Below are 13456 nucleotides of genomic sequence, written 5' to 3' on the forward strand. Positions count from 1 at the left end.
AACAAATATTGCAGGAGGCATTTTCATCACCCCATTCTTTGCTTGCTCGCAAGTTTCAGTGTCTTTACTTGTCCTCAGAATGACAGCTAATGAAATCATTTGTTTGCTTCTGTCTGAATTTTGTGCACCTCCTCCTGTTCCACTTGGCAAAGAAACACCAGCCTACTTTTAAGCAACTGATGAAGTTTTATGAGTTGGCAGACTTTGTACACTCTTCAGAGTGGCAGATACAAGACTCACATGTTGACAGAACTCTCCATCCAAATTTAATAAAGTGTACTATAAAAGACACATATTTTGTACAGTAGTCCCATCCTTTGACTGATGTATTAGGCCTGTAAATATCATAACCTTCTTCAGTATGGATGAAGCATGCACATTTCAATGCCATGCCACAATTAGTCTTGAATGTCCTTGCAATATATGCTCTTTGCTTGACCTGGTATCCATGTCTGTCATCCAGCAAGCAGCCAAGCTTCATATGTCATTATGTCCTCTGAGCAAGCTTATAAGTCAGTTTTTCCAATGGAACATGTGTTGTGCATAGCCACAATGGACACTTGCTATAAGAATGGTTGGGAATCATCAGTTAGTTGGAAGAGACGCCTGTGTCTCCACTTCTGTCTTCCTCAAAGAGCATCATAAGGCCACACTCAGATTACATCCATTGTCATGGAAGCTACTATTTCATGGGTATGTGGTGGAAGTTCAAAAGCAGGTAAATCTCACACAGTCCCAGTTTCACAGACCTCAGTAATCTTTTCAGAGCAGGGAGGAGAGAAGCAGGACAGCTATAGGGCACAGAAGACAAAGACCTGATTTACAGGCCCTATACACATTTGAAAATGAAGTGCTCAAGGGCAAATGTTGACATACTCTAAAAGCACCAGTTGAGTTATATTATAAGTTCAGACATGAATTCAATTGTTTAACTTCTAGCCTGCCTTGGATTCCTTGTCAAAAAGTACAAATCTGGTATAATCCCATCCCATCATCTCATCCATTTTGGGGCAGAGTTCAAAATGCACATGAACAGGGTCCAGGGCCTGTGTTCCTCAGGACCGTGGTTTGAAGATAATCTCAGTGGTGTCTTCTATTTGCTCAAAGAATCACATCTCATCTCAAACCTTCTTTCACTATTGTTGCAATGGATTTCATAGTTCTTGGTCACCTGTTACTGAGACCATTGTAAATGATTATTTTGTCCCAATGGTTATGGAAGCATTACACATGGGACCAAACAGTCTTAGAAACTGATATTTGGTCACAACTCAGTAAATTGGACATCCTCACTTAGCTTACAGTAGATGTTCCTTTATGGGTCAAGCCTCCAGGAACCACAATTCATATGGATGCCAGCATAGCAGGTTGGGGTGCCCACCTCCTGCTATTATTTTGGGAAGCCAGCAAGTTGTGGTTTCCTTGGGTTTGACTTTGGCAAATAACTTACAATAAGGTGAATGAAATCCTAAACAGTTCTAAATGTTCTATGAAGTCCAGAAATATCAAGTATTCTGATATATCTATCAATAGTGCTAATTAATCATGATGATATAATCCAAACATGTCTTTATATGAATTCACAATAATTCCAGACAGCTAAATTTCTAAGTAAACCAAACACTTTTTAATTCCAATGAATGATTGAATTAAATAAACAAGTTCTCTCCGTTAAACACAATTAAATAAAATTCATCCAAGACTGATGATTATTGATGGGAATACTTAAATTCTTAAGTGAAAATCTCTTATATGGATAACTAATGCACAAATATGAATGAAAGATGCATATTCATTGTAGAAGTCCAAACCCATAAACATAAATTAATTAATGTTCACATTACCATTACAAGGTGGTGAAAAAGTGAGATCTCATTTATTCTCTAATCAGGCAACTAACTCAAGATGAAATGAAACAACAGTCAACATGTGGTAGCTTACCTCTGAGATCTGATTGTTTATCACAAGGTGTGATTTTGACCAGGAGAGAAATTTAACAGCATTTCAACAGGCTGCCTTTCCGTATGATTTAATGTCTTCTCAGAGACACAGCCTTGGGAATTTATGGCATATGGCATCACTACTTCAGCTTGTATATATCTCAAGATTTGAAGCTGTCTCACATACCTTAGGAGACTGGTGTTGGGCCTTCTCATGGGTAAGAGGATTGACTCCCTCCACTACTTACCTATTCTACTAAGTTATTATGATTTATTTGAAGAATAGGCCAAGTTTTAGAGTAAAATATATTTCTTCAGTAATACTTAGCCAGTCATAATCAGAATGCACTTTCCCAACCTCCTCAAAATTACATCCTACTAGCAGTGTTTATTCTGTGCAAGTAATAGCCAAAGTATAGATGGCATGATTTAATCCATTCTGGTGAATGTGATTAGACATTTTGTTTCATTAAAGAAAATGCATCCCTCAGTCAACCTCAGCATTCCTCAGTTACCACCAACTTGAATGGCAGTCAATAGAATTTGAAAAATGCATCCACTTGCTTGTGCCTGGATGTACTTCAGTATGGAAAAAGTCATAGTATGTAATTACACTAAAAGCTGTACAACGGTCTTAATATGGAGCAGAGCTACATGGCACTTAATGTTATGGCAGTAAGATCTATGATCTCCCACCCCACCACCCAAAATCATATATATCAGGGTCAGTGTCTTACATTGTAAAACTATGGGCCTGATGTATATGCCTTCAATGATGAAGAATTAAATGTCATTGCAGAAAATTGCAAATTTGAATTGTTTAAGTCTCTTGGTCTTTTTCATATTTTGGATTTTTATCTGTGCCTCAGCATTTTATGGTCAAGGATCAATTGCTGTACCTTTTAAGATGTACTTTAGACTGTACCAACTACGTAGGTGGTACTTTACAGTTTCGTATTTTACATTAGAATTTTAAAGAAAAAGAATTTCCCTGGCTTTCCTCACTGGTTATACTGGCTATTTAAAAAAGACCTTGTATATCTTTGGTATAATTCAAAGAATCTTTTATTCTCTTTATTTTGGTGTATGATTGATGGGTGTAATATGTTTTATAGAGTATACAGCTTGGCCTTACTCCAGATGTGCACCTTTCAAAACAAAAGTGCAAGCTCCACTTTGTCATTTTCACTTCCTGAAATTCAGAGGTAAATTGTATAAAAAAGAGCTGATACATTTTTTTACATTTTATATATTTAGTAATTCATTCATTGCACTTTCAGAAGCTGATATTGTCTAGTCTGGCAAAATTCATTTTCCCTATTTTAATAGCTGTTGTGGATAGTGTACTTTAGACTAGAGTCATTTTAGTTAGCTGTGTGCTTAGATCATGTACAATTTCCAGAAGTATAATATCCAGAGAAATATCATCCACATTACATTAATGTAGGATAGAGGTATGTCAACATTCTCTATACTTTGCTTGTTTTAAATGCAAACAACTTCACCTTACATAAGTCAATCTCTCAAAAGTACATAATAACTGGTGAGTGCCCCCGTATACTGTATGCTACTCTGGAAACCTAGATATACTGGTGATGTGATATCTGATTGGTCCGTTTGGCACCAAAGGTTCACTGTCATTGGGAGACGTTCAGCATGTGGTACATAATTGTTCTATTCAATTCTTAAAATGGCAGTGATCACAGGGACCAGTGTAAAATCCTTCATGTGCAGTATCATATATTTTATCTCATCTGACCAGAAGGCCAAGTAAGTATATAGACTGGTGTTTCATCAGTTGCTTTTATTGAACAGTTTATATAAAAAATATGACATTCTGTATTATTAATTTGGCATTTTTAATTTGTTTTATGTTTCTCTTTAGGAAATACCTAAATTTACATGGCACTGCATAGCTAGGATTGTTTTACTGTGGCATTGAGGGGCTTTAGGTGGCCAAGTGGTCAAAATCACTCGCCATTTTAAGTGACCACTGCCATTTCAACTTCTGTCTGCATGTGTTCAAGTCTCAGGCTTAGCCAGTGTGTTTATGTGAGAAAGCTGCAAGTAGCTTCCCAGGGTTGGTGGTTCTTACTGGGGTTTTCTTGGGTTCTTCTTCAACCATTTATACTGGCCACCATATATAGCCTATCTTGCACCAAGAAACAGCAACAACTTTGGCACTGGATACCAGGTACCCAGGACTTGTTTAATGTGGCAATGTATAGCTAGGATTATGCAGATGTGGCACTGTATAGCTAGGGTTGTGTTTATGTGGCACTGTACAGTTTCATGGTGTTAATGTAGCACTGTATAACTAGGATTGAGCCAGTGTGGTTCCACATAGCTAGGACTATCTTAATGCAGCACTGTTTTGTTGGATTGTGCTAATGTGGCATTTTATAGCTAGACTTGTATTAATGTGGCACTGATGGCTAGGATTATGCTAATGTGGTACTGTATAGCTAGAATTGTGTTATGTGGTACTGTATAGGTAGGATTGTGTTAATGTGGCACTGTATAACTAGGGTTGTATTAAATTGTGGCACTGTATAGCTAGGGTATAGCTAACGTAGCACTGTATAACTAGGACTTGACAGTTGGTAACATCACATTATTAAACAATATTCTGGTCAGAAATGCCATGTCTTAGCCACTGAGCCACCTAAGCTCCTTTGTGTAGCAATCATAGTGGCTTTCAATTTATTTCTTCAGGGAGTAGGGATAGACATAGGAATCGATGCTGACTGCATATGATCCAAGCTTTTCTTTCCTTCCTTCAGTTTTATCATTGCTATGTATCAATCCTCCCTGGATGTAATAACAGTGAAAACACTCAAGCTTTTCGTTGCTCTCCACACTTTGACCATGACTTTGCATCAGTGTTCCCTGGATTTAATTACAGAATTACAGTGCCAACACTCAAACTTTTCTTTCCTCTCAAGTTTTAACATTACTTTGTATCAGTGTTCCATGGATGATTAAACAGTGCCAACATTCAAACTTTTCTTTCCTTTCCACACTTGTATCACTGCTGTGTATCAATGCTCCCAGGATGTAATAACAGTGCCAATGCTCAAGCTTTTCTTTCCTTTCCACACTTTTATCACTGCTGTGTATCAATGCTCCCAGGATGTAATAACAGTGCCAACACTCAAGCTTTTCTTTCCTATCCACACTTTGAACACAACTTTGTATTAATGATCCCTGGATGTAATTACAGAATTAGTGCCAACACTCAAGCTTTTCTTTCCTTTCAGTTTTAACACTACTTTGCATCAGTGTTCCCTGGGTGTAATAACAGTGCCAACACTCAAACTTTTCTTTCCTTTCCACATTTTTAGCTCTGCTGTGCATCAACGCTCCCAGGATGTAATAACAGTGCCAACACTCAAACTTTTCTTTCCTTTCCACATTTTTAGCTCTGCTGTGCATCAACGCTCCCAGGGTGTAATAACAGTGCCAACACTCAAGCTTTTCTTTCCTTTCCACACTTTGAACACAACTTGACATCATTGCCCCCCTGGATGTAATAACAGTGCCAACACTCAAGCTTATGTTTCTTTTCAACACTTTTAACACTGCATTTGCATCTGTTCTCCCTGGATGCAATAAGAGTGCCAACACTCAAAGTTTATTGTGGATTTTAGTCACAGTGGAATCTAATAATCAGTCTTCTACCCATCATTCATATGCAAATCAGGCCAGATTATAAATTCAAACCATGTTAATCTGGAACTTAACTAAATCTATTTAGTCAGTTGGATTCTTGACTACTGTTTAAATCTTAGGAAAACTGTTTCCCTCATCATGCTTTAATATGGAAGATTCTATGAACCTTTTTTACTTAATTCATGACAAAGCAGTTGAGGCAGCAGTTTTACATAGTTTAAAAGAAGTGATATAGACACTACCTATGCTACTCAGCTACTCTCATTAAAAAAAATGTACAAATGCTGGTGGAGAACATTTTGCTTTGGAATGCTGACTCTGTAACTGTTTCTAATGTAAAATGCATATCTGAATGGAATATCAAACTAAACTTTAGATATGGACAAGGCATTGATCATAAGCGTAACAGTATCTTCGTTAAAATTATATAATCATCAAACAGTGGACATTGGTAATGAAATTCTGTTTTTGATCATTATTGAAGACATTAGAAACTAAAAAACTGAAAGTGTCATGAAAAAAGAAATGTGAAAAGTGAAGAAATATTATCACCAATGCAACGAAAAGCAATTAAAATGCATAGCTTTTTTTGACCTGTGTAAATAAATAATAGCAGAAACTCATAAGATCGATCATAATATAAACAAAGTTGTCAGAAATAAAAGTACACTGAAAGATATTAACTCTAGCACCAGAAATCAGAACTTGTCTTAACTTCCAAAATATTCTGGGAAAGAAGAGCATATGACTGTTTCTGCTGAGATAAGCTCTAGTCACAAAAAGTATTGTAAAAATGGTGAGATAAGCTAGGTCACAAATATGTTATGAATGGTGAGATAAAATCTGGTCACAAAATTGTTATGAATGGTGAGATAAGCTCAGCTCACAAAAAATGTTTTGAATGGTGAGCATCACTATACTGATATTGGCAGCAGAACTCGTGGTTCTTTCAATACCAGGGATTCTTCTCATAACAATCTACCCACCTGAGGGAATTTCCATTACAAAATACTACTGATTGGTGACTCAGTCATTAAATATGTCAATGAAAGACCATGGGTCAAAGTCAAATCATTTTCTGTGGTGGGAACTTTTCTATATTTATTAGGAACAGTGAAACAGACATTTCTCAATTAGACAACATTATCATCAGTCTTAGAGGAATGATGTTAACAACAACATTGATACTGAACAAAATTAAGACAGTATTTACCACATTCTAAACAAGCATCTGCATGGAAAACCCAACTTTCAAGGTAAACATTTGTACAGTTTCTTCAAGAAATGACACTGATCTTTGAAACATGAATGCCTTATTAGAGCAGCTATATGCAGTGAATGGGACCAAAATGATTGACATTGAAAATGCAAGTAGAAACAACTTTGAAAATTGAAACAACTTTTGAGACAAATGTATCACCGAGCAATAAATTTACATTTTCTGATTTAGATTTAACAGATTAACATTAAAATTAATTCAAATGTTATCTGAGTCCAGATAACAAATGTCTCCTTAGAACCCTTTGTTTAGAACATGCACATAGATTTTGACAATGATAAACAATAAAGATCTAATAAAAAAAACACTAGAGTTAAAATCCCTGAAGGGATTAGGGAAATAAGTAGACAGGTACAATATTGTAGCATCAATAGAGGATTTTAAGGCATTAATTTAGTGTTGTTTGATGCTGTGAAAATTAAAAACTGTGGCAACATAGATCACAAGGCCTAATCTAAAATATTCAAGAGAATTAAACTGGTATTTACTGAAATACTTTCATTGTTTAGTGAGTACTGAAGAACAAGTATATTAATTATTAATATCTTCTTTTTTTCCCTGCACTCTCTTAATTAAGTAGATAACATACTTTTTTCATTCACTCCCTTAATTCTGTAGATAACATTCCTCTTTGTACTCCATTGATTCAGTAGATAATATACTTTTCCCAGCATTCCCTTAACTCAGTGGGTAACATACTATTTCCCTGCACCCCTTCAGAGCAAATAATGCAATATAAACTCAGAGAGAAGTAACTAATTTGTCATAAATGCTATTATTTATAGTTTTTTAAATTTTCATTGTTATTTTGTTTAAAATATATATACTGTGTTTTAGAACCTTATTTTAGCTGATGAATTCAAGTGGAGTGCATCGGCTGCATTATAGCTATTTATAGAACAGGGGATTATCCATCAGTACAGTAATAGCTATGTCAACATAGTATCGTAACATAAAAAATAATCTAGCAGTGATGAGCGATTTAAAGCTTGTAACATTCCACAGCATGGTCTTAATCTTTTATGTAAATTGACTAATGTGATCTGAGTAAACATTCAACATTCAAAGCAAAGTATGTGTAACTTTGTTTGACATATAAATGACTCTTGGATTTGATGCTCTCGTGAGTTCATTGTGACTTGGCCGAATCATTATTGTCCAGACAGATGATTAAACAATTGTAATTTCTATAAATCTCTTATCGTATTCATTAACATTTTAGGCTATCTACAGGGGCTAATTTTTTTACAAACAAAATTATATCATTCCAAAAATAATGGTTCAGTGTCCAATAGTCAAACAGTGCAAGACGTTCACCATGACAGTTACATTGGAGGAGTAGCTGGATTTTTAACCCCCACATCGTAACTATCAAGGAAGGCCTCTTACATTATAGTATTATAGTATTGTGAATCCAATCCTTATATCAATTTACCTATAGTTTTAAAATCATTTTCAATGAGCCATGGTGAAAGTCCTGTACAATATATTCCCAATGCTCTTCTTGGCAGATTTGGTTTTCCAAGTTTTTTCTAACCTAGTCAAAGAAATAAATACTAATCATCAGAAAAGTTAAAAGGAATTTTTTTCTTTTGGTTCTGTCAAATCAATTTATTAACTTTTATAAATACAAACCTATTGTTATGCGTAAAATATAGTCCCAACCAAAGTTTAAATAGTATTAAGATTTAAAAGTAGAATCTACTTTTCTTACAAACTATAAATCAAAGAACAGGTGTTCTTCTGAATAAACAAAACATTTTAAAGACAATCATTTTTCCAATGCATGTTATGCCACATTGTTGTATGCACTATCCTTTTGAGTACAGTTGACGAGCCATGTGTATGCAATGTAAAGTGTCACATTATATTATTGCTATATTCATGTGAAAGAAGGTTCACTGGATTCAGCAATTCCCATATATACTGTAATGTATTTGTGACTTCATATTTGCAGTGATTGATTTTGGAACAGTAGACTGCAGAATATGCAAACTAATTTAATTTTGACTCAGATTTACCACACATATTTACCACTCAGATTTACCACACATATTTACCAGACAGATTTACCACTCAGATTTGCCACACATATTTACCACTCAGATTTACCAAACAGATTTACCACTCAGATTTACCACACAGATTTACCAGACAGATTTACTACACATATTTACCACACATATTTACCACCTAAATATGCAGTGATTGCATCAACTTGTGTCAGTTTGAAGACTATTTTATGTAATCATTCTTCTGTGAACAGAGGTGAGTTTATTTACTTCTGTTAGTGGATATTTAAATCATCTTTATCTATAGTGTTGATTCCATGCTACAGATGTATCGCCCCCTCCCCAACCCACCATGACACACACCTGTTATCAACTAAGCAATACCAGGGCATAGTTTTACTTGTTATTATTGTCATTGTCTTGGGGTTTTACCATTTTTTATGTTATACATTAAATAACATACTCTTGTGGTGGTAAATTGGTTATATTGAAACAGATGAGACCATTTTTTGCCATTTTGTTTTCGTGAGTAAAAAAAATAAAATGGCCACCAGAATGTTAATCAAAACAAGAAACAACAAGAGGCGGGGTTACAAAACTTTTCCCATGATTGTAGCCAATCAGTAAGGATAATATGGCACAATAATTTCCTGGGCTAATTTGGACCAATCAGAATTGCATAGAGCAATATGTAAATGTGTGGTAATAAAAAAAAATATGAAACTGCAGATACTGTAGAAAAACTATACCGACTATCTGATAAAATGCCACTATGTTAAATGTGGTAATATTTTCCAATATTATCTTGAAATTTACACAATACGTGTTAATTTTTCTTAAAAGTTAAATAAATACTTTCAGTACCGTTGTCATAAATAAAAACTATTTTATCTATTTCATGTGTAAAATGTAACACCTAACACAGGTAACCAATTGATGGCTTTTGATATACATGAATGGTTGATTGTTTGGATTCTTCTTAAGTTTACATTAAACCGATTAATGGCTATATAATTTCAAGTAACTTTCCCAATGACATATAGTGGCAATAAACCCAGAGTGGCCTGGATTAATATTGAAATAATAATCCTTCCAGTAACAGGCTATAAAAAGTGATTGGTTTCGTTTCTAACTATTTCTCTTAATACATTTTTTGATAATTACTACAGATTACAAACTGAATACATGTAACTGGGATTTTAGAAGGGTAGGTAAGATCACAAAATAAACTTTTTTTCACTTGATGTCACCTCCAATTTTTAAAAATACAATCCTGTGCAAGTTAATAAAATTTGAGTTGCCTAAAAAAATTATCCACTTTTTCAGCATGCTCTGGGTATATCATTTTTGCCTCTTCCCAAGAGATGCAATTAGTTAGTTTGGTAAATACTTCCTCCAATTTAGACTTCCACTTCAATTTTTGTAAGTAGAAACATTAATAATATTTTTATGCATTACTGTCAATGGCTACTTTAGATTACTTTTTTAGTTTTCAAACTGAACAGCTTTCATTTCATTTTAATTATCAAAAATAAAATAAATGCTATTGAGGAAAATAAACTGTATATAAACATATTAATAGTAATTTTTAAACAAATTGAGATATATTGAAACATTCATAATATTGGAACTTTAATAAATTTAACAATTAATATATAACTAATTGGACTTACTTGCACAGGAAAACATTTCTCCAGACTATTTACTTTTTTGTAAGTGTTAAGATTTGTATCACTGCCACAAAACATTCCTCTAACATGTTTACAGTATTAGCAACTGTTGTCGCACTTGTTGCAGGAACATCCTATTTAATTCATGATATAATTTCCTTCAAGAAATTATGAATGAGTCATTGTCTATTGTGCTAAATATATTTCAGGAATCAATTTAAATTAAGTAGAATTAAAAAAGAAACTATTAATGTAAAATCATGAGTATTGTGAATGTATTCGAGCAATACCCTAATTAAAGTCTCTTCCATTTTACCAAATGGATCAGTCTTTTCAAACAAGCAATGCATTATTAAAAATTATTTCATTTAATTGAAAATCCCTGAAATTCATATTGGGGAGGGTGCTTTATCACGGCTTGGACTGATGCAGTTGCTGCTATTATTATTATTATAGTTATTATCCAGTAAGAGAACCATGCTATATTATTAACCTGTCTCCCACTTGTTCATAACACTGGCAAGGCAAGTGCCCTGGGGTTATCATAAAAGTTCTGTACTCCTTTGATGATTTTGATTAACACAGTTATTATTATTATTATTGTTATTATTATTATTATTATTGTTGTTCTTGTTGCTGATGCTATTCATCTTGATGATGATAATATTAATTCTTCACTTTAGCTGTTGTTACTTGTGTTGATAAATCTATTGATCACAAATTTAATTTTCTTTTTAGATGTTCAAGAGATACAACGGTTGCTAATTAAGGCCTATGAACATGTCCAGGTGATTTCAATGAGCCCAGTATTTGAAAGTGCTGTCAACTTGAAAAACCTTGAAGATTTCTACACAGACATAGTCATAGAAGAAGAAATAGAAGAGTCTGTTCAACAGAGGAAGAATGAGAAAAAAGATAATAAGGAGAAGGTCACAAGTTTTAGACAGATTTTTTATAAAGATGGCAAGAATGTAACACGTATTATTGTTAAAGCTCCTGCTGGTCAAGGAAAATCTACTTTTTGTAGGAAATTTGTGCATACTTGGTGTTCTGTCCAAAAGAAAAAATTAAATCTTCTCAATGATGTTACAGTCTCTGACAAATCTGAAACAAATGGTCTGAAACATGAAGATGAGATGCTCAGGTTTGATGTTTTATTGTATGTCTGTCTTAGAGACATCTCAGATGAGAAAACATTGATGGATGTGGTACACACACAATTCCCACTTCATGAATCACAAGGTATGTCACACAGATCTCATATTGAAGCATTAATTGGGCAAGCAGAGAACAATAAGGTTTTACTTATTATGGATGGCCTCGATGAAATGGGATATTCATCATCCTTCATTCAAAAAATAATGCAAAGGAGCCTGTATCCGCACCTTACAGTTCTTGCCACAACTCGACCATGGAAGATTGGTCAGTTAAATCTAATCAGATCTGCTGATATTGACTTGTTGCTGGATCTCCAGGGGTTCAGCTATGAAAACAGTATGTTGTTTGCCAAGAGGATCTTTGATAAGTACTACAGTAATGAGTCTGCCATAAAACAGTTTCAAGTGGATATTAGGTCAAATAATTTGATTAGAAGTCTCATCCATGTACCACTTATCTTGCTGTTTATTGTCCATGTTTGGTATGAGAAGAAATCCTTCCCACAAACAATTCATGAACTGTACTTGGACATTTTTAATGTAATGGTCAAAAGGTACATGGAGGTTATGAGGAGGAAGCAAGAAAGTAAGGAAAAAGAGGATGATAAGAAAAATGTTTTGCTGAAAACATGGCCACTAGAAAGCACAACTTTCAGTTTAACTCATAAGCTAAGAAATCAGTCACTTGTTCAGCAATTTGGTGAGGAGTTTCTGGCTGCTCTGTGTGAAGTTGCGAGTCAGTTTTTGACCACAAATACAGAAGAAACTTCCTTGGTTTTTGAAAACCAGGCTTTTGTGAAATTACTTGGAAACGATGGGTTATCAAAGTTTCAGACAGCCCTAGACTTGGGTATTCTTTCAAATTCAGACTCACCTGGAATATTTAGGAAGAAAATATGTCTGACTTTTCTTCACAAAACGGTACAAGAGTTTTTTGCAGCCATAAACATATGTTGTAGAGAGAACAGATGCAACATTTTTCTAGATTCATTAAATACACTGGGTGATGTATTTGAAAATGAGAATATCATAATGTTTGTGGCAGGCATTTCCCCAATTCATTGTCAAAAGATATATGAGAAGATATATGAAATATGTGATGAAGATATGGATCTGAATTATTTCAGATGATATCATTTCGGGAATCTATGTAGACTTTATAGCAACTGTGTCAGGGAAGCCTGTGAAGAGACTCTTAGTCTGAAATTGTACTATCTGTATTACAATGGAGAGGATTTCATCAAGTATATGATTAAGGATTATTTTTACCAAGGTGACATTATGTTGGATTTGCAAAGTCTTAGAAATGTGACCATGGAACTTAAACTGTTGCTATCAAAGTGTACTCAGCTCAAGTGTCTGGATCTGGTTAACTGTAAGTTAGATGATCCTGCATTGGATTTGTCAGAGTTTACCAGTCTGACTAATCTCAGTCTTGAATATGTGACCATGAAAGGTAAACTATTGCTATCAAAGTGTACTCAGCTCGAGTATCTGAATGTGTATGTTTGTAACTTTGATGATACAACATTGGATTTGTCAGAGTTTACCAGTCTGACTGATCTCAGTCTTAGTAATGTGACCATGAAAGGTAAACTATTGCTATCAAAGTGTACTCAGCTTGAGTATCTGAATCTGGATGGTTGTAACTTTGATGATGCAACATTGGATTTGTCAGAGTGTACCAGTCTGACTTATCTCAGTCTTAGAGATGTGACCATGAAAG

At 34.4% G+C, this 13456-nt stretch overlaps 1 protein-coding gene across 1 annotated transcript in view; it reads left to right on the forward strand.

Annotated features, from left to right (window-relative positions):
- LOC149770909 (uncharacterized) overlaps positions 1-12861 on the forward strand; it is a 35420-nt gene extending 22559 nt beyond the window's left edge. Inside the window, exon 2 of the mRNA XM_089949007.1 lies at positions 11312-12861. Coding sequence (XP_089805133.1) covers positions 11371-12861 — 1491 coding nt within the window. The 5' untranslated portion in view covers positions 11312-11370. The remainder of the gene's footprint in view (positions 1-11311) is intronic.
- The last annotated feature ends 595 nt before the right edge of the window (positions 12862-13456 follow it).

The sequence above is a fragment of the Sinohyriopsis cumingii genome, unplaced genomic scaffold, assembly GCF_028554795.1.
Source record: "Sinohyriopsis cumingii isolate HCF-2022 unplaced genomic scaffold, ASM2855479v2 utg002228l, whole genome shotgun sequence".
In the NCBI taxonomy this organism is placed as follows: Eukaryota; Metazoa; Mollusca; class Bivalvia; order Unionida; family Unionidae; genus Sinohyriopsis; species Sinohyriopsis cumingii.